The following is a 21,826-nucleotide window of genomic DNA, read 5'->3' as shown; positions in this document are numbered from 1 at the left end:
TCAGTGAGAACAAAACCTTACACAATTACTTGGTTCACTGGATCACAGTAAAGCGTTCGACTCTCTCGCACTCAAGCAAGAATAAATACGCGGCCTCATACGTACACTTGTATAGCGAGTCTAGAGAAAGAGCAATTTCCGTGGAAGTGTTCTCAACTGGTTACAAGCTATTTACGACCGCTATCATACCGCCAACGAATTATCGTTTGTTGCGAGTTTATCGTCGGAATTCGTCGATTGTACCGCTACTCGGTGTTTTTGGATACACAAAGTAGATACATAAATTAATGTTCAAACAAAATGCTAAGCACAACAACTATACTTTAACACTAATGGTCTGTCTAATGATAATTTTAATCAATCCGACTTTTAATTTCGTCTTTTTTGATTAAAAACTGACCGGTGATTGACCCTCGTCTCATTTAATAAAAAGTGGCCACAAAGCCTAAGATAAAGACTCGTTCAGCGGTATCTTGATATATTAAGCGTTTAGCGATATATTAAGTATCGTTCTTGTGTTTGTTTTTGTATCATATTTCCCTTTATATAATTGCGTATTTACAAAATAACTGCTTCCGAAAAATAAAACGTTTAGGGTCGGGAAGATAACAGGTCCATCCTAAGATCAAAGCTATGTTCCGGTATTGAAGACTGTATCTACGTATTTTATTATTCGGCCGAGGTGTGCAACAGAGTATTTTGTAATGTATTGTGCTTTGTACATACTGAAGAGAAATGTTGCTGTAGATGGTGCGATAGTGCAAAACGCTACTCGACCCAGAGCAGGCCTCGTACTTCACCATCACTACTTATCTCATCCTCAACTTTAAAAAACCAGTTTAATATGGCCTAAGATTCGAAACAACTTTGCGTAATCGGTAGACACTTTATACTGGCTCCACAGAGCTTTGGAACAGCTTGCGCAAGCGCAAAGGGAATACACAAAGTGCATTCCGATGGAAATTGCCCGCAGCGAGATTGCCGGCGCCTCGCCTTGCTTAATTACAATTACGCACCGAGGACATCCATTACTGGAGATTCAACGCAATTAGAGGATGAGTCGTGATCCTATAGCGATAACGAAACCGCGTTTACCTACTGTTTAGCATTCCGAGGAGCATCCCGTGATACTCGGCGATTCCGAGAGCCTTGTAGGGGTTTCAAGCGTCAACGTTTATGGAAAACTCACGCTTGCAAATTGCCGAGGAATACTGTAGTACGTGGTATGCATTCATTTGTTTTTATGTTGGGAGCGAATACTAAATAGTTGGTTTAGAAGGAGCTCCTCCCAAGCAGTCTTGATTCCTGAAGACGGTGTGCGTTTGAAAGTCTTTTGGTAACTTCTGTCTCCGTTCCAACATCTTTGGCTTTGCGTACAACGGTCGCCAAGTGCCGCTGTAAAAGCAGTAGCGTGGGTAAAAGGAGCTAAAGAGGTTTTAATCCAAACACACGAAAGTGGGGTAATTGATGTAAATACAAATCCGAACGAGATTGCGGTAATCTTTAAAACGGTCCAATTCAAATCTGACAGGTGATAAATAGTCGGATAGCGGCATTGGAATGCCAACAAGGCCACGGACCAGCCTTGCCGTTTCCGCGTCCAATCAGCAACAAGCAAGAACCGGACCCAGCAGCAAACATTATTAAAGTTATAAACTATTAGATAAAACGGGCCCCGACAGCGTGTGAATCGGCGGTGAAAGTCTGTCGCGGCGGCTTATTACCATCTCGGAATTTTGACTACAGCTGTAAAATAATTATTAGAAATTACTTCTAATCGTAGCCACGTTTAAACACGTTTCTGCATCCCGCCGAGTTCGCTCGATGAATCATTGTTTGTTTTGAAACGGGCGCTTCTGTTTTAAGAATTATTGCTACGGGATCTATTTCAGGAAAGCTTTTATGTTAATCAAAGCTCGCACTCAAAAGGAATTATACATCACAATAGTGCAGTTGTACAAGACGGACGACGAAACTAAAGTCATTCTTAAGATGCCGCAATAAATAAGGCTAGACGGAAAATAACTGATATCGATCGTACAGGAACAGCAATTTCAGCGCAAGAACTTTCGCAATCAAGCACTTGATCTAAATCGATTCGAAATAAGCGAAATGTTTCAGAAACTCTGTATCCCCTTAATGAAATCAGGAGGACGTTGCTAGCGAAGCGGATTATCTCCCTCCAGATCGGGCCAGCGGTCCCGCGAACATTTCAATCGCGATGTACTGAAACCGGTCTCAGGATGCATATCTATTTGAAGACTAAAGCACTGGCGGCTTTAGAAAGTTGCTATCTGTTTAAACATCTCAGCAAATTGGTCGTACGGAATCGACGGATCAGTTTTCGGATCAGTGTTTGAATTTCGATCCAGCGATCCTGAATCACTAAGATGCTTTATGTAAAAAGTAAAAGAATTTAATGAGTGTCCACTTAACCAACACATTAAAGAGAAATTTACAAGGGTTCGTACACGATCCCATTTATCTGCATTAGCCTTGCGGTCTTAAATTTGTGGTCAGGAGAAAAACTTTGATGTAGAAGCCTCTGTTTGCAAAAAAGTATTTTTTGAAGGTTCTTAATTATGTCGAGTCCCAGCTGGTTAACAGATTCGAGACGCAAATCAAGAAGCATTAGCACCTCATTGAGCCGTGACTCGTGCCTGTGACGGATCGGCCCCTCGGATTAACGTCTAAACAACTCGGACGTCCTTCGTGACAGATGTGGCCTGCCGCCATTCAACGGGTTTTTATTCCATTTTGATCTCAATGTTCTGAAACCAAGTGCCATTATTTTTGCATAATTGCTAAGAGACAATTTACGTTCCACCTGCTTTAGATATGTTTTTGTTAATTTATAAAAAGGTCGGTAAATGCAATGGCAATAAATTTCATCTAAACAAAGTTCCCCGTGGCCACTTTTGGTCATTTTTCGATAAAACCCTTTTAACATGCACTAAAGATAAAAAGCACTTTCCTTTATCTTTCAGCGTTTTATCCCAGACTTACGAAACGTCTCCGACTCATTAGTTGTTTTGTCTCACTCCAACCTCGCTTCGTCCCGCTCGCTCTCGTCTCCGGGGGCCATTTATCAATTCCAAATAACATGCCGGGACCTTTTCTCTTCTGTTTATTTGTTTTTTATTTACCTTATCCTTCGGTGTTCCTTTTATACGTTCCTTTTTGAGTTGAAATTGATTGTAAAGCCGGCCTAATGGCAGCCGTATTCTAATGTAAGATGCATTGATAAGCTCTCCTATGGATAATTAGTTAATGTTTTCCCAGACATGGTATAAACATAGGATCTTAAAATAAATAGGGACAATAAAGCGATAAAATTAATTGTTGTTACGAGACGGTAAGACTAACACCGTAAACTCGACGGCGGCAATAGAATCACCGTTCAATAATAAACGTACGCACACTGCAATTAATGAAAGCAATTTTGCGTGCAAAAGCCATTAAAGTTCGCTATTAAAAGTTTCCAATTTCCTCAGCTCAGACTGGGTTATTAGCGGGCTGCCCCTATACCCCGTCCGAATCCTTTTTGTTTTTCTTGATTATTTATTTATGGTCCGGCTCAGAATGTCGACATGTGACTTGATTCTGGCCCTATTTTTTTGCTCTGCAATAATTTGGGTACTTTCATCGAAGCGCTCAAATTCCTCGCAAGCTTCCAGTAAAACCTCCTTTTAATTTATTTCAGTAATTCCCAAATTGCCGTTTAGAATCTGATTACCCTTGTTCGTTAAGGTCTGTGTTTTTATCTGGATTCTCGATCGATGTCCCACCGTCAGCGGCTGAGTAACTAATCATCCGAAAATTAGACTTATAAAAACGATTCCGTGAACGAAAGAGATATTCTTAAAGATGCTCGGCCTCAAGGGGGGTCCCTCGAGGAACCGTTCTCGGTCCTCGAGAGCAAATAAAGCGGCGTCCCTCTGAAATTAATTTCGTTTTGTTTCATCGTCTGGAGCCGAAGCATTTACATTGAATGCGGTCGGAGGCTGGCTCGTATATTTATGTAGGGGCCCGTGGAGTATGACGTGCGCATTATTCATACACGATACACTGGCTATGTTTATTTTTGCCAGTTCATCGGCTCGTCGTCAACTGGTTCTGCTGCCGAAAGCTTTTTGTTAGGTATCATCGTTATGATTTCACAATTTTCGATAAACGTTATCCTAATGGGTTGTCCGTCGAGGTTTGTTTAACCGGGAACGTGAATGATATCATGGGTTTTTTTATATCACCATTGTTGCTACCACTATAACCCATGAACCCTTGCAACCACCAAAAAACGCAATACCACAAGGAAATGTTTTAAGTAAATAGCAAAAACATTTTAAGGCTACTTACAAATACTTGGCAGTCGAAGCTATAAACAGAACGTCTTTTGGTTTTGAAAACCAGACAAGACAGACACAGCACACAGGAAAAGGAGAAATCTATGATCGCCTTCAACAACGATGAGTAGGATTACCTATTATTTATACCGATAGGGGCTTGATCGTCGTAAAAAGGAATAGGCCAACCGCTTGCGCAAATCAAGCTGTAAACCAACTAAAGCCATCAAACTTTATAGCAGTGTCAGACGCCGTGCTGACGAGTATCATGATTGCATTTGCAAACATGACTCCCTCTAGCAATCGCACTAAACCGTTTAACTATCAATAAACCTATTGTTAACTGAAGATTTAACGGCGTGTCAATTTCACCGTAGCATTTTTCGGTCATCCCGTTAGGTAATAGTACATTTCGATGCTAGTGCGGAAGGTATGTCATTACTTCACGAGTACCGAGATATTTTGCCACGAGCCGCAGGCGAGTGGCAAGACTCGGGACGAGTGAAGAATGACATTTCCGCACGTGTATCGAACGACGTTTTTTAATACAGTTGCGAAAAAATAAGAAAAACATTGTTAATCGTACACTAAACAAAAGTGGTAACAGTGACAGCTCGGTTAGACGTCGTCTTTAAGTATATTATATCTATGGGCGTTTGGCAGCTATTCCGTTCCATTCAGTCAACTTATTAAGAACGGAATTTTCAATATTGAATATTAAAAAATAAACGTGTTATAATGATGAAGAGGTAAGTAATTAAATATGAAATATGTAATATTTTTCGTATTCTTACATTAACGGTAGGTTTTTATGCTGATTACGACGTTTAAAGGAAACTAATATTAACACTCATCAATAAGTAGTCGTGAATTGGAACAAGAATAAATTTAAAAAAATTGGAAAAGTATTTTTTAATACAGTTGCTCAAAAAGTGCTACTTCACGTAGCTGTTTAGCGTGCGGAAAGTTGGTTATCTCGAACTAGTGCTTTTTACTTTTCCAATTTTTTTAAATTTATACTTGTTCCAATTCACGACTACTTATTGATGAGTGTTAATATTAGTTTCCTTTAAACGTCGTAATCAGCATAAAAACCTACCGTTAATGTAAGAATACGAAAAATATTACATATTTCATATTTAATTACTTACCTCTTCATCATTATAACACGTTTATTTTTTAATATTCAATATTGAAAATTCCGTTCTTAATAAGTTGACTGAATGGAACGGAATAGCTGCCAAACGCCCATAGATATAATATACTTAAAGACGACGTCTAACCGAGCTGTCACTGTTACCACTTTTGTTTAGTGTACGATTAACAATGTTTTTCTTATTTTTTCGCAACTGTATTAAAAAACGTCGTTCGATACACGTGCGGAAATGTCATTCTTCACTCGTCCCGAGTCTTGCCACTCGCCTGCGGCTCGTGGCAAGATATCTCGGTACTCGTGAAGTAATGACATACCTTCCGCACTAGCATCGAAATGTACTATTTCGTGATACTGTGCTGTTACCGAGATTGTGCTATAAATAAGTAAGGGAATATTTCTCCGTGATTGAAAAACAACGAGTATCTCGGGAACAGCGAATGACGTATTGTCTTAGACCGGATAAATATGAGGCTCTCTTTGCTCCCACAGAGCCTGCATGAACTATCATTTTATTTGTAACTATAAAACCTGGTGGTATAGTTATACCAGCTTGACTATAGACCTGCGTTTATTCTAGAATTCTAGATAGTAGATATTTCCGATCAATGTATGTATTTATCTCGTATATATGAGAGAGGAATGAAAACTTTGGCTTTACAATCTTTCATATTTTTCGCTTGCCAGAATTTCCCACTTGTCCGAAGATGACGGAATCCGCACACCAAGAACGGTAATAAACAAAAACGTTAAATCGATTTATCGCTATTGGATCTCGTGACAAAACCCTGCGACCTGAGACACACTTAAATTTATCGCTCTAAGTGTCTAACTATAAAGTCGGTAGTAAAACCACCAACTTTATGTCAGCTTGGTTTTAAGGATGACTACCATCGTTATATTTATCATGAAATGCATCATTAGTAATTTATATGAGCTTGGGTGCACTTTTTCCACGTGTCCCGCTTTTGACCCGTCACCAACCAGTTCCTATCAAAGGTCATCTCGCCATTAGGAGATTTTTCTTTGTGGTTTAAAAATAAATGTGTTTCTGACCTTAACTCTTTCTTCCCAGAGCCAAAACCCGAGGTCTCCGAAGGCGTGCGGTGCTACTGCAACACGGCGCAATGCGTGAGCACGGGCTACATGTGCCGGTCTACCCGCGGGGGAGGATGTTACAGCGAGCTCCCCGCGCCGCGCCGCCACCACGCCAGCCACGGGTGCCTTCAACATCTTGCTGACACGTAAGTTACCTTAGAAAAAACAATAAGATGATAGTTATCCGAAGAGTCCTGTCACCAGTAACCTTCCTATGTTTCCTAACCCATGAAGACATCAGCTCTTCTCGTACGCATGTTCTTCTTCTTCCAGTGCCATCTCCTACCGGAGGTCAGCTGTAATGAGGGCTATACGACGCCCTCGCATACGACGATCTCGTACGCATATGCCATCTATTTATTTTGCGAATAAGTATTACGTCTTTGCGTCATTTTCCTTTTTGGCGGACAGCACTCGTGCAAATCGTGTGATGATCATCAATTATTTGGGTTTGACGCAGCGAAGCGCTTCTGCAGAATCAGTAAAACATTGTTGAGCGTGGTGCGGATTTTGTCTGTCCGATACTTACAAATTTAATAATTTTGACTTACTACCTGTGAATCACACAGTAACATGGTAATAATTACACAGAACATGTATGTATCATCTTTACGCCGCTACATACAAAGCAACACAAATGGTGATGTTAATGTTACAAACTGTTACTTAAAGCTATAAAACTGTCCAGTCGTTAATTCCTTGGAGATATTTGATACCTGATGAGACTAGTTACTATTACGAGAATGGCTACTGGTAACTTATCTTATGCTGTGCCAAAACTTAAATTATATCATTTATTTTTATTGTTAACAAATACTGTAAACAATAAAAGTAATGAGGGAGAGGAGAACTAATAAAACTAATAATCAGAAATACAACCATGTTTAAAATAGTCGTTGACCTTATCGAATACATTCAATTGACTAATGTCATTAAACGTCTAAAATGTGTACCTATATATTTAGTGATGATTGTTTACTAAATAATGTAATCTTCTTTCGTTAATGACGCCATAGAAGCAAAACAATCATCAGCAATAAACTTGAGATAGGATTGTAAAACTACACGGCCGCTAGTAATTTATGAAAGACAACGCGCACCATACATCAGTCAAAGCTCTTGCAACCAAGATAGAAAGTCCAAACAAGCTCACAAATAAATAAGCTTTGAAAATATTTATAGTACTGCCATAGTTTCCATAATGATGTTTGTTTTAATGCATAATATATGAACGCCTGTCATAAACCGCCTCCAGAAACCTGTCTTCTTTATTAGTATAATCGTCCTTCTGTATTACGGCTTGTTACTTCACCGTATACTTAGGCCTCATTCCAACTGTCATCGTAATTTACAATAGCTTTTCATTAAGTATATTTTATGGGTCGTACGTATTTAATACGACAAGATTCCTTGTCGTTGCTCCTGAAGATTTTATCGTTACTAATTATACGTCGCCAAATTAATTAGGCTGACATGAAATATAAAGTAAAACCACCACGTCGGTAGCATTCCTAAATTTATAACTCTACATTATAACCTTTCTGCGTTAGTGTGCAGTTGATTCTAATTTACACAAATTTTCTCCAGCAACTGTATTTTTATTGCGTCTTCATTATGATTTATTTTACATTCTCTCGGCTTAAAAATTTCAAAGAGATCCGTTAGTACGTAATTTACACATTTTCTTCTCTGCCGCGTGATTTTTTATGCCGTCTTTATGATTTATATCATGGCGCGTTTTCGTGACTAGTAACGTGATAATAATTAATATTAATTCGTTGTTGTACACGAGAAATGCATTGTCATCGATCACGACTGCTAGATTATGAGTGCCCTCAATCAATTTATCTTTCGGCGTCCCGAACCAGCTTTCATCGCCGGTCGTTGTCGAGAAATGAGGTGTTACTTCATTTGATCGAACACCATTGTGTCTGGCTAATCTATTAATTACATTGTTAGGGACAATGTTACAAATTTTTCTAGTGTCCATTGTTTTGTAACATAAGTCTCAAATACCGATAAAAAATACTTAAGGTCATCAGTTGAATCAATGACCCTGAAACATTTATTCTGCTACGCTCTTTTATAATATTGAAGGCTTATTTAGACCAAAGCCTTGATTGTTTTGATCTCGTTCTCAAAAGATCTTTATAAGCTTTTCAATTAAACAGTTCACGTTTTTTCTCATCTAGCAGAATAGTAATTTCGTTTTGGTTGAATTATTAATTACCCGTGCCGAAGAAGGCACGGAGGTTTTTATTTGGCTTTTTTATACTGAAATTACCCGCTCACTTGATTATCTTATTCGGAGAGCTGCAGTTTATAAGACAAAGGTAGTATGTCTTTGTAAAAGTTATACAGACTGGAGGCTTTTTTCTCTAGGTGGGTAAAGCGGCTGCCGTTCGCTCGGAACCTGTTCAAGTTCCTTATTCCTCTCTTACCGACCTCTCATCGCTTGGACTGAGGCCTACCAATGTACGTGCAGTCTCTGAGTGCCTATATGTGCTAAGGATCAGTTATACTGGTCCATGTGAGTCGAACGCTCCCTAAATCAGGAATACTTCACCGTCTCAACTCCGGCGCATGCCCGCTTTTATTTGCTTTAAACATTTTTATACCTTTTTGGCAATCTCGACCATTATCTCCGCTAACGATCGGCGGTCTTCGTTAACATTTCGATTTTCAAATTGAAATTCTTGCGTATAATCGCTGCGTTCAAATGGCGAGCGAGCTCTATGTATGGCAATTTAGAGCCTACGAATCAAGACAAATGGGACATCGCGCTCGCATTCTATTTTTAACTTAGAAACCGATTTATTGGGCAGCAGGGAAAAGCAGTATTGACCTCTGACAACAAGTTTAAGGCGGCGGATATCAAAATCCCTGTTTATATTTATAATGTTGCTAAAGAGACGTCCGCGAGTGACATCACAGAATATATAAGGAGTAAAACTAATATTAGTGTGAGGCTGGATAAAATGACAATGAAAATTCAAAAAGATTATGATGCATACAAAGTGTTTGTACCCAAACATAAATTAGATTTATTTTTAAGGGACGACTTTTGGCCTGATGGGGTGGCATTTCGACGTTTTGTTAATTTTTCACGGAATAATGGAAGTGGAGATAATAATTGATAAAAATAAATAAATTTTAAAATGGAAGATACGACTAAATTAATAAGGTTTAAATGCAAAAATGTTGTTAGATCTGTGGAATGTGTACGTAAGTTGTGCTACACGGCTGGAATAATTGGTCTGCAGGAAACATGGTTGATGGAGCATGATATCCCTTTCCTTGGCACCATTGATAAGGAGTTTGCTTTTACGGGAAAATCAGCAATTGATTCTTCAGCGCAAGTGCTTCGAGGGCGACCACACGGTGGCGTTGCGCTACTGTGGCGGAAGTCGTTGTTTCCGTGTGTTTCGGTTATTCAGTGTAATAGTGTGCGGCTAGTGGCTATCAAGATAGCACTCAATGATCGGTCGGTGATTGTTATGTCGGTATATATGCCGACTGACTGCGCGGATAACGTAAGTGAATTTACGGAATGTTTGGGTGAAATTCAGTCGATTGTGGAAACGATGTGGAATCCGTCTTCGTGCTTGGGGACTTCAACGCGCACCCGGGTGAGTTATTCTCACGTGAACTTTTAAGCTTTTGCTCCGAACAGTACCTGTCATGTGTAGATATGGATATGTTACCGAGTGATACCTACACTTTTGTCAGTGATGCCCACGGATCTAGACGATGGCTTGACCACTGTGTGGTGACAAGCGCCGCGCGAACCACGGTTGTTAGTGCGGCAGTGCTATACAATGTTTATTGGTCCGACCACTACCCTTTGTTATTGGAATGTGATTTTAAGCTGATTAAGGCAAAAGTTCAAATTAATCTTTCGTGTCCCTTTGATAAGGTGCAATGGGGTGAACGGGACTCGGAACAAGTGGAAAAATATACGAATTGTTGTACGAATAAACTTAAGGATATTAACTTTCCTACCGAATTCTCGGTCTGCGCAGATAGGATGTGTTCAAATACCGATCATAAAAATAAGTTAAGAGATTTGTATAATAATATAATATCTATACTAAAATTATCCGCGAAACAGTCCTATAAGTGTGTTAAGCGTGGAAAGAATAGGTACATAACGGGCTGGAATTTACACGTTGGTGAAGCTCACCGGGAGGCTCGGTTTTGGTTTCAGTGGTGGGTAACGTATGGTAAACCGGCTGCTGGCTATGTCTACAATAAGATGCGCGAAACTAAAAGAGTTTTTAAAAACAAGTTAAAGTACTGTCAGAAACATGAGCATGATATAAAGATGGATATTATTGCTAAAAATTATTCTAATCGGAACTTTGGAAAATTCTGGAAAAACACTGCTAAATTAAATTCTAGGGCTAGCCTTCCTGTAAGTGTCGCCAACTATTCAGAACCCTCTGCTATCGCTAATGCTTTCCAGCAACACTTCACAGCCGGACTCACCCGCCAAGCGCTTGGGGTGCTCGATGCTGAGGCTGAAGTCGGTACCCAGCCCGTTAGATTTTCTGCCAAGCAGGTTGCTGGTAAAATTAGTAAGATGCATAGGGGAAAATCGCCAGGACATGACGGCCTCAGTATTGAGCATCTCAAGCATGCGGGTGTGCACTTACCAGTAGTCTTGTCAATGTTCTATAACTTATGTATTAGTCATAGTTACTTACCCGAGGAACTTGTGAAAACAATTGTTGTGCCTGTCATAAAAAATAAAACAGGGGACGCTTCTGACATATCCAATTACAGGCCGATATCGCTTGCCACGGTTGTGGCCAAGGTGCTGGACGGTTTGCTTGATGACATTTTAGGACAAAATATTAAACTACATGATGCTCAATTCGGATTTAGGCCGGGTTTATCGACTGAAAGCGCAATCCTATGTCTTAAGCAGACCGTCCATTACTATACGTCACGTGAGACACCGGTATTTGCCTGTTTTTTGGATTTGTCAAAAGCATTTGACATGGTGTCTTACGACCTATTATGGAGGAAACTACTCAAGGACACGACGGTCCCCCGTAACGTCATCTCACTGCTTCAGCATTGGTATGGTAACCAAAAAAACAGTGTTAAGTGGGCGGGCGCCTTGTCCAAGGAGTACGTGATGCAATGCGGGGTGAGACAGGGTGGATTGAGCTCTCCTACATTGTTCAATTTGTATATGAATGGCCTCATCGAGGAGCTCAGCAGCGCTTGTGTTGGATGTCACATAGAACACGTATGTGTCAATAACCTAAGCTATGCTGATGACATGGTGCTGCTGAGCCCCTCGATGGGTGGTCTCATAAAAATGTTAAGTATTTGCGAAAGGTATGCTGAGGCCCATGGGCTCAGGTACAATGCGTCTAAAAGCGAGCTCTTGCAATTTAAATCAGGCAATAAAAGTTACCGAATGCAGGAGGTTAAGCTTTGCGGAACTCCGTTAAAGAGAGTGGACAAATTTAAGTACCTGGGCCACTGGGTCACGGACACACTGTCTGACAACGAGGACATCGAGCGGGAGCGCCGAGCGCTGTGTGTCCGCTGTAACATGTTATCCCGCAGGTTCGCACGTGGCAGTAAAGAAGTAAAGCTAATTTTGTTCAAAGCTTTTTGTCAAACTTTCTACACGTGCGGTATGTGGGCTAATTTTACGCAGCGGGCGTATAGCGCTCTGAGAGTCCAGTACAATGATGCATTTAGGATGCTGTTTAGGTTGCCGCGGTACTGTAGCGCCTCAGCAATGTTTGCTGAGGCTAGAACAGACTGTTTTTTCGCCATCATGAGGAAGCGATGCGCGTCACTCCTCAATCGCAGCCGAAGCAGCACGAACAGCATCCTAAGTACGCTGGCGCAGCGTTGGGACTCGCCCCTGGTCAAGCGGTGTGTACAGCTACACTCACCTGTTGCTGCTCCGCCGCGAAAGCTATGAATGTTTTGTTTTGTTTGTTTGTTTGTTTCGTCTTAATTATAATACTAACTATAGATATAAGTTACTGTAATGACTAACCCTATATATGGACCATATGTTCGAAATAAAAATATTTCATTTAATTTCATTTCATTTAACTTAATTGTTTATTTTATCTTTTTCTCCGTCTTCAATCAAACTAAAATTATAAATTGTTTAAGTCATGTAACTGATAGCTAAGATTTATTGGCTGCTTATGTAATAGCAGTAACTTTTCAATGTTGTAGTCAAAACACAAGATAATCCTCATCAGCTTATTTCATTTCTATTATAATACTGGACCTAATTACCGTTTCATTTCTGATGCAGTTCCATCACATTACCGCACAAAGACCTCTCCAAAAGGCATCAAGATCGTCCCGCGCCCGATTATGTCATGTCCGTTCTCTGGACGACCGTAATGTTGAATTAAATGGACGTTGTCTAGTTCTTGATGCTTGTGTAATGACCGTGTTTTATGTTATCGAACAATTTAAGGAATGGACAAGGAATTCGCATTAGTCTTTTAAAAATGAGGGGATTCTGTGTTTCTCTGAATGTAGATATTTTTCAACGCCATGAGGATCAATTTTCGATATTTGATATTAATCGAATCTAGTTTGATCTAAACGATGTTTTGGGAAGCATTTTTTTAATTTATCGTAATTAGGTATCATTGGTTAACGGTTATTTTCCCTCAAAGAATTTACAGTTAATCAACTTACGAAAGAATCGCACGAAATATAGAAAACCTAAAGTGAAACGCAAATCGTTACGCATGATCGAAACGCGAGCAGATTCTCTCACTCTTCTGATGAAAAAGAGAATCAATATTTATTATCGTGTGGCAGATTTAAACGCGGGTCAGCGGCCGCGCAGCTGCGCTATCTGGGATCCTGACCTCTGCCTTATCGATGTACGAGGACAAAGATTCATACACTATTATGAACATTTACATAGATAGCGTAGCTTGAAAGGATAGAGCTGAAATGGCAAAGGACTGGTCACGTAATCACGTATATCACGCATATCTAACGTCGATATGATGAGCCAAAAGCTCTTCAGTTTTTCGACAGCCGAAGAACTTTGAGCACCAGGAACATCTTAATGCACTTTTTCATATTTTTTGAGCACCTTATTGACATATATCTAATATGAGTTGCTATTCAATGGATCAGACTGGTTAGAGCAGAACACATGTTAAATGGATAAACAGTGTAAATGCGTACCTAACGCAGGATTACTTAGCACATCAATGATCTGCTGAATCACTTACAGTAATTGCAATATTTGCAATACGAAGTTCTAACAAAAGTATTTGACAAACTACGTCTCATGCAAATTGCACATAACCTCGTTGTTTTCGTTAGTCATTTGACATTCTCCTAATATCAGATGTCACAAGCAGGATTTAGGTATTTTCAATATGTAGATTAGACGTTATCAATACTTTCACGGAATTTCATATCTCTATTACGATGTCTTTGTTCTCATTTCTAATCTTGATGAAATTTTACTTCCTTTCTTATTTTAAATGTAACGCCATTACAATATAGCTTTTAATTGGCATTAAAATGTACGCCAATCTTATCTCCCGCGTTTTTTATTTATTTACGCTAAAGATACTTTCTTATCTACACGAATCGAGTGCTCTTAATGAGACTTAATATTTTTTTACTTTGCAAGTAAAGCGACCGCTTTATCAGTGTCGTTTAATGCTTTTAATCTTCTGGTAATTTATTAAAAAAGCTTTAAGCAGCCGTTTTAATAATTATTTTGTTATCAACATTTGCCTATTAACTTGTAAGTGATGATAAAGGTTCATTATTTTCGTTGCTTAATGGAATATTAATTAATGTTAAAGAAAACTTAGGAGTGCATGTACTCAATAATATAAAGATCTTTGCACGCAACAAATAAAAGTCCAGTACCCCGTCGCGTTACTGCCAACGATTTTTCGCGATATTAAACTGGAACAATCCCGACGTTCTCAGTCATGTTATTAAAAAAAACTTAATTCCTGCCTTTTTAATGTTTACTCATGCATCGTTTTATGCGTTTTTTTACGTTGCATGTTCTCGGATGATTGGAGGCCGCGGGCTGCCTTAGGGTTCTTTTTTTGGGGTCCCTCGAATTTATTTAATGTTCGCCTTGATCCTTTTTCGTTTCTGATAATTCATTCGGACCAATTTGCCAGTCAATAGTGACGTAATCTATTTTATCAGAATATAATTCAGGTCTCTGGATGATCGTCATCATCGTACCAACCACCCATGTTTTATGTGTAAAAACGTAAACCTGGACATTATTTATTTGGAAAAGAACAAAGAAAAATTGGTCGCCTTATTAATATTAAATAACCAAGAGTTCGGGGTCCTTTAAAGTACCTACAATCTTCTTAAATAATTTTGAAATATTTACTCGTGTTTCAACTGTTCAAAGTGTTCGCTATCAAAATAATGGTTATATAATTTTATTAATTAACACCCTATATAATAGTTATCTCGCTGTCAGTAATGTTTTCTTCAACAAACCCGACGTCCCGTTACATAACTAAAGCATTGTTTTTTTATGTCCATGTCTTTAAAACTAATTCGGTTCAAGTGACAACAGACAAGCTATTAAAGCTTGTAAACTTGCACAAGGCAGACAACCCGTCACTAATTATACATGCGCTCATACAGTTCAGTCAGTTAAATTGATTTTTTATTCGTCTAGTCATTTTAGAGGTCCTTTAGATGGTGAAAAACTTTGAAATATCAACAAGGTGCAGCAAAAAATAGGATGACTGCAAAATGATGAAATAACCGCGTCATCTAGATTTGATTGATGATCTATTTACACGCATTGTTTTATACAAACAGTATAATGTCATGCCTTTATTAGGTAGCGTTTGTTTATTTTTTTATTTGAAAAGGCAACACAAATAATTGTGAGTTCATTTTATTATCATTATAATTGTTCTTTATTTCAAAAATGTTTGGACCATTATGACCATTACCAGTAAAGTATTTGTAAAATGCAGCAAGCTCACCCTAAGGATAATTTATCTACTTTTTATTTTCTGATATGCCTGCTTTTAAAGCACTATTGACTTTAAAGAGCCTTTAAAGGATTTCTTTAAAGCCTACTGGCAGAAAATACTTGAATTTCGAATTTACGATCGTCTTTTTTGTCCTCCAAAAAAAACGATTCCTTTGCAGAGTCACGTCTCAATGCGGCCGGCCCATTGTCTTCTTTATTTGTTCTTATCTTTCGTTTCCAAAACGTCTACGTTTAGTAGAAGGCACTTCTTAGTTAGAACCTTTTAGTTCTGGAATTGGGCCGTATCTCCAAAGATCATCTTTTAGTTCTGTTGATTAATTATATTCCATTGGAATCTCATGTTGATTAAATTTTACGTCGGTATTTTCTCTTGTACCGATAAGGGTTTGTAGGACTTGCATTTTTGTCATTACACGGTTTTGTGATTTGTTGTTACTTGTCTGTATTTGAAGTGGCTATGGTATACATTTACGATTAGAGCATTTATAATATGATATATTTACAGCCTGAGGCGGCATACGTATCCTTTTTACAGAATACAAGTTCACATAGTATCTTAAAAATCCCTGCGCGAGATAATCGGATATGGACGGGCTCGTAACAATACTTGTACATCAAAATTGTTCAATGATTTTACATCAGATACAAAGACATTGTATCCTAAATATAAAACATAGGCTAAGTAAACTACACAAGAATATTTTACGCATTATTACAGGAACTGTCCACAACAATATTTTGTAGCAATTAATCAATGCGCGTACTTTTACTGATGACTCTACTGTTGTTAAGACGCGTTTTGTACAAATTATAAATACAAAACTTCCCTAACTTTACATAAATAACTATAAATATCTACAAGTTCTTGAGGATAACGACAGCCGCTAAATCGCCCCAATATTCCTACAGCATTCCTTGACAAGAATCCGTTGACATGGAAACTATCTTTTGACACAGTAATCTAAACAATTCTAATGGATTAATAAAAAACAATAAAGAAACCGCGAATACCCGCAGTTCCCACGAGAACGTCGCTGATTCTTTGAATTTGAAATTAATGGGTTGTAAAACTTGTAAAGATGACCGAACTAGATCAACCTAACATAGATGCTCACGGTCCTACCTAAGATCCTATGTTAACCGTATTATGACAAATAAAATATTGATTGATTGACTGATAAGATAGTACTTATTAGTTCTAAGTTCATTAAAAAAAAAGCTCTTAGTCTAAATAAAAATTACATAAACTTACATAGTTATCTGTAAATATTACCTAGGTACTTTATAAATATTTAACAACCACTCAACAGGTAATAACAATACGAGTAAGTCCATGAAAAACTGAAACTGATTACTTCCAGGATCCTAAAGTAAAAGAGTTTAAATTCCTTTGAATGAAATTTACGTCCTTTTTGAACTGGGACGCAAGATTTTGACAGACGCCGCGCCAACGCATACAAATTGACCACTTCGTTCGCAAACCACTCACGGACTCTGTTCTCACGCTTATGTAAGTAAATTAAACAATTTCGACACTTAAAATAAACAATTGTTTTATTTTTTCGTGACATTTCACTTCAAATAATGAACCATATTGTTACAAACTTATGGTTGATATTTCAATCATAAATTTGGTGGAACCAAACGAAACGTAACTGCAAATAATTATTGTAATCGGTTTTGGTTTGTTTGTTTTTTCCGACGGAGACGAGTTAAATTTGACGATAATTACGAGGCTTTATAGGTTTGACGATTTCAATGTCTTTGAGACATTCAAAATGTTTTAATGACAGCTAACTAAATCAGTTCAATCACCGACTATTTGACAGTGCTGGTTGCTAAGTTTTATGCTACTAGATCTTACTGATGAAATTGTTGTTTTAATCCATCCATGTCTCATCATCATCATCATCAACATCTCAGCCATAAGACGTCCACTGCTGAACAAAGGCCTTTGGACCTCCATTCGTACCGGTTGGAAGCGACCCGCACCCAGCGTCTTCCGGTAACCTTAACAAGGTCGTCTGTCCATCTTGTGGGTGGACGTCCATCCATGTCTATTAATGGAAAATTATTACAGTACCTACGTCCTTGAATCAGCTAGAGTGGCCACTTTTGTTTTGTTTCATCACAACAACAAAGATTAATAATCCACCTTCTCATTTTCAGGGCCGAAGAAGCAGTGTCCCGTTGCCAGAACTCACCGTCAGCAGACATACGGCCGCCTTCAAGGGAGCATTCTCTGCTGCTGTGCTGCTTTAGGGACCTCTGCAACCATGAGGACAGCCCGCTGGCTCGGGCTAGGCTCAATCTGACGCATGATTCAGGTAAATACCTATCATCAACAATCTGTTTATCTGTCTGGGTTGGAAGGTCTGATGGCAGTCGCTTTCGTAAAAACTCTCCCCAAGTGGACCCCAGGCTCACATGAGCCGTGGCAAAATGCCGGGACGCGAGGAAAAAGACCTATCATCAACATGGCCTCTTTCCCTAAATTTAGAATCACTTTGTAGGTTTCTGTCTTCTGCCAACTGTAGAGTATGGATTCGCGCAGTGCATGGGTTTGGGTAGGTAAGTAGTTTAGGCCCACCATCTCTTTAATCCTAATGGGTACGCTTCTCGCACACAAGTCTAACCACATTGATCTCGTAAATCGGCTACTAACAGCGATATAACAGATGTCCACATCCACAGCTAGTGGCAATCGATAAGGAATCGCCAATATACCGAAATATTTATTTCTGCTGAAGGAAGGTTGGTGATTTTTACAAGCTTTTATTTACTTTCACCTGACCGTTGTGTCTGTAATCAAATCTTGCAAGTTAAATTTGTACCACTTCCCGGTTTCCGATTGAGCTGAAATTTTGCACACATACGTAAGTCGGGTGACAATGCAATATTATGGTGTCATCGAGCTGATCTGATGATGGAGACCGGAGGTGACCATAGGTACTCTGTGATAAAACAACGAAACCTAATTGTGTTAGGGGTTTTTAGAATTGTCTCGATGAGTATTAGTAGCCTGTGGGAAGAAAAGTACAGTCACCGATAAAAGCTTGTACCAAAAATGAAATTTTTGCCTTATTTTGCCCTGACATTTATATACTGCCGGTGTGGTGCCGGTGTTAAAATAAGTATAACAGTTCAACTAGACGAGCATGACTGTAAGAGATCAATTCATAAATATCTCGAGAACTAAAAGAAGTCAGATAAGATCATATTACAAATCTTCATTACGGAATGCAGAAATGCAGAAATCAGATGTTTATACTCATAATCCTGTGGACAAATGAGATTTTATCTCCCGTATAACAAATGACGTAAGCCGGCATTTGAGTCACCCATCACCCCAGTTTACATAAGACAACACAACAATATCTTTGTTCTTGGAAACTGGAACTTCTCCGATATATTGGAACCGCGAATTGTTTTCGTTCGTATCATGTAGATAACTGTATGGGTACGTCCGTTATCATAATATTTTGGTTGAATAGCTTGCGATGGGGTAAAGTAATAGCTAAGTGTTCCCTGCGATTATTAAAGTCTTATCTTAGGTATGTAATCTAATTCTATTTTGAAGGTCTATAGTCTTCAGTATTCTGGTAATTGATAGGATAACCTTTTTATAACAAAACTTCAGTGAAACACAGACAGGATAACATTATGAATTTCAGTCTTTCAATAATTATGTCAAACAAACGGATTCGTTAATATATACATAGTAAATTAAAGTTACCATGTGATATGTGACAGACCCTGGATCCGAGTCAATGATATTTTGAACTTTTCGACGATATTAAAAAAGCTTGGCGATTTCGCTTTTTTATGAGTTGAGGTAGTCCACAGTTGTTGACCACATGAATAATATCAATAAATGAATATCAAGCGGCGCGCCTCGGCACACAAGGCACCATTGAAACCCGGCTTCCTATAATTACGCCTGCGTACACGCATGCTAGCATAATTGCCTCTTGCTCTATTCACTAAACATTTTGTACTCGACTTTAGTGTCTAGTATAACTTCAGACGTAGTATAATTCTTATTTTGTTTTTCGTTCCGTTCTTGTTTCCGCCTTCGTGGAACAATTAACAGTTTGCCGCAGCATTGTGTCGGTCTATATTGCTTTTTTTGTTACTATAAGAGCGCCTGATAGTAAAATAATCACATATCAATTGAAATAAAACCAATTAAACTGAAAATATGTAAATGATAGATAAGATAAACGTCCCAGTTCTCGACTAATACCCAATAGATGACACCTTGCTGCACCTCTATTCATCACCACCAGCCCATTGACAAAGTCTTTAAAGATACCTCGTACTAGGATAGTGAAGACCATTCCGATATCTACCTTATAGGTTGCATTTTAACTTTTTAAGAGAGGGAATTCAAAATGAAGCTTTCCATGGCTATCCGGTTACATTTCTTCTTTGTGCATCACAGGTCAGAATATGCTGGTCGGCATGTAGCTATGCGCTCAGCCAGTGTAATTAATATAAGCGTATGCGGGGCGGTATCACGGAATTAGAGGGTGGATGTTTTAGTAATTTCATAGTCAGCTGGCCGCGTTATTGTTCAACAATGTAGTCGTACCGACATATGTCTAGAATACAATATAGAGAGCGTTCAGCATATCCAATTATACATACATGATAGGTTAACGTAGAAATTACAGTTAGTTCACTCTGTATTTGTGGTGATCTGGCCTCCTTTTAGCTCTTTGGTTTTATAACATTTTAAATTCAATGTCATTCTTATGATTGTCAACGAAATGCATATACAAAATACATGCATGATTATTATGAATTGAGTTTATTTCATTGGCGACGAGGATGGGATTTAACGTACTTCTGAAATCTCCGCATATTCTGATGTCGCCGTTCGGTTTCACCACGTTGACGGTGGGGGTAGCCCACTCTACTGGTGTTACATTTGGGTCCACGGGGTATATAATATTGTCAGCCACAAGGCGCGCTATTTCTTTTTCTATGTTCGTCTTCATTCCAAACTTGATAGGTCGTGCTGGTAAATGTACAGGTACTGCTCCTTGTTTTACGTGAATGTTTACCAAGTAGTTGTCCACTTTTCCAAGCTTTCCGTCAAAAAGTTGCTAGTACTGGTCAATGACTCGTTCTAGTGTCGTCGGAGTTACTTCCTTAATGGAGTACACAGGTTTGGGGAACTCCATTCCAAAGGTTTCACTCCAGTGTAACCCAAAAAGCATCGGATCTGCGTGTTTCATGACAACCACTCCCACAACCTAAAGTCCTCGCATATCTCCATAGGGGGCATCCTGGAATATCAGCAATGAAGGCACTGGCACGGTTCTACGTTTGGTGGCCATCCATTGATGAAGACGTAGATCAATATGTCAAGAGATGCTGTAGGTGCCAACAAAATAGACCTCATTGCCCTGAACTTCCAGTCTACTCGTGGTCTATCCCAGAGAAAGTATGGGAAAGGATCCATATCGATTTTGCAGGCCCTTTTGAAGGTACTTACTGGTTAGTCTTGAGCGATGCTTTGTCGAAATGGATAGAAATCAAACCTATGAAGAATATTACCACGTCGAAATTGTGTGCTGAGTTAGACGACATATTCTGCACTTTTGGTCTCCCAGAAATAATTGTATCTGATAACGGCCCACAGTTCACGTCATCCGAATTCAAACAATACTGTAAAAATCAAGGCATTTTGCATATTAGATCATCACCTTACCATCCAAGAACCAATGGCCTCGCGGAACGCCTCGTGAGGACCTTTAAGTCAAGATTTGCGTCTGGCACAGAACCCCAACATCAGCGTTTACGAGAGTTTCTTTTCACGTACAGAATTACACCCCACAATACTACGGGCAAATCACCAGCAGAAGTGATGTTTGGACGTCAAATAAATACTTTATTGTCAAATATTCGACCTAGCAAAAGGAGAGAATTACAGTACAAGCAAGTGAAGGCCAATATTGAGACCTCAATGGATAAGCCAAATTATACACCCGGCAATCCAGTATACCATAGAACCCGGCTTGAAAAGTCCTGGCAACCAGGAATTATAGCAGAGCGGAGACATCGCTCCTCTTATACGATTTCAACAGCTACTGGAAATGTCATAAGGCGACACGCTGATCATATTCGACCTCGACTACCATCGCCTAATAGCCCTCCAAATCACAATGAACCACCTCAAACCTCCTCGTCATACAAATCTCTTTCATCCCC

General features: G+C 39.0%; 1 protein-coding gene across 1 annotated transcript in view; it reads left to right on the top strand.

Moving 5' to 3' along the window:
* The window catches only part of LOC134669899 (uncharacterized), a 94,033-nt gene that overhangs the window by 63,926 nt on the left and 8,281 nt on the right, over window positions 1-21,826 (top strand). Inside the window, exons 2-3 of the mRNA XM_063527515.1 lie at window positions 6,572-6,740; window positions 17,777-17,934. Of these exons, the coding sequence (XP_063383585.1) occupies window positions 6,572-6,740; window positions 17,777-17,934 (327 nt within the window). The remainder of the gene's footprint in view (window positions 1-6,571; window positions 6,741-17,776; window positions 17,935-21,826) is intronic.

This window comes from Cydia fagiglandana, chromosome 13 (genome assembly GCF_963556715.1).
Source record: "Cydia fagiglandana chromosome 13, ilCydFagi1.1, whole genome shotgun sequence".
NCBI classification, from domain to species: domain Eukaryota; kingdom Metazoa; phylum Arthropoda; class Insecta; order Lepidoptera; family Tortricidae; genus Cydia; species Cydia fagiglandana.
The sequence above is the reverse complement of the archived record's forward strand: the minus strand, read 5'-3'. Positions and strand labels throughout refer to the sequence as shown.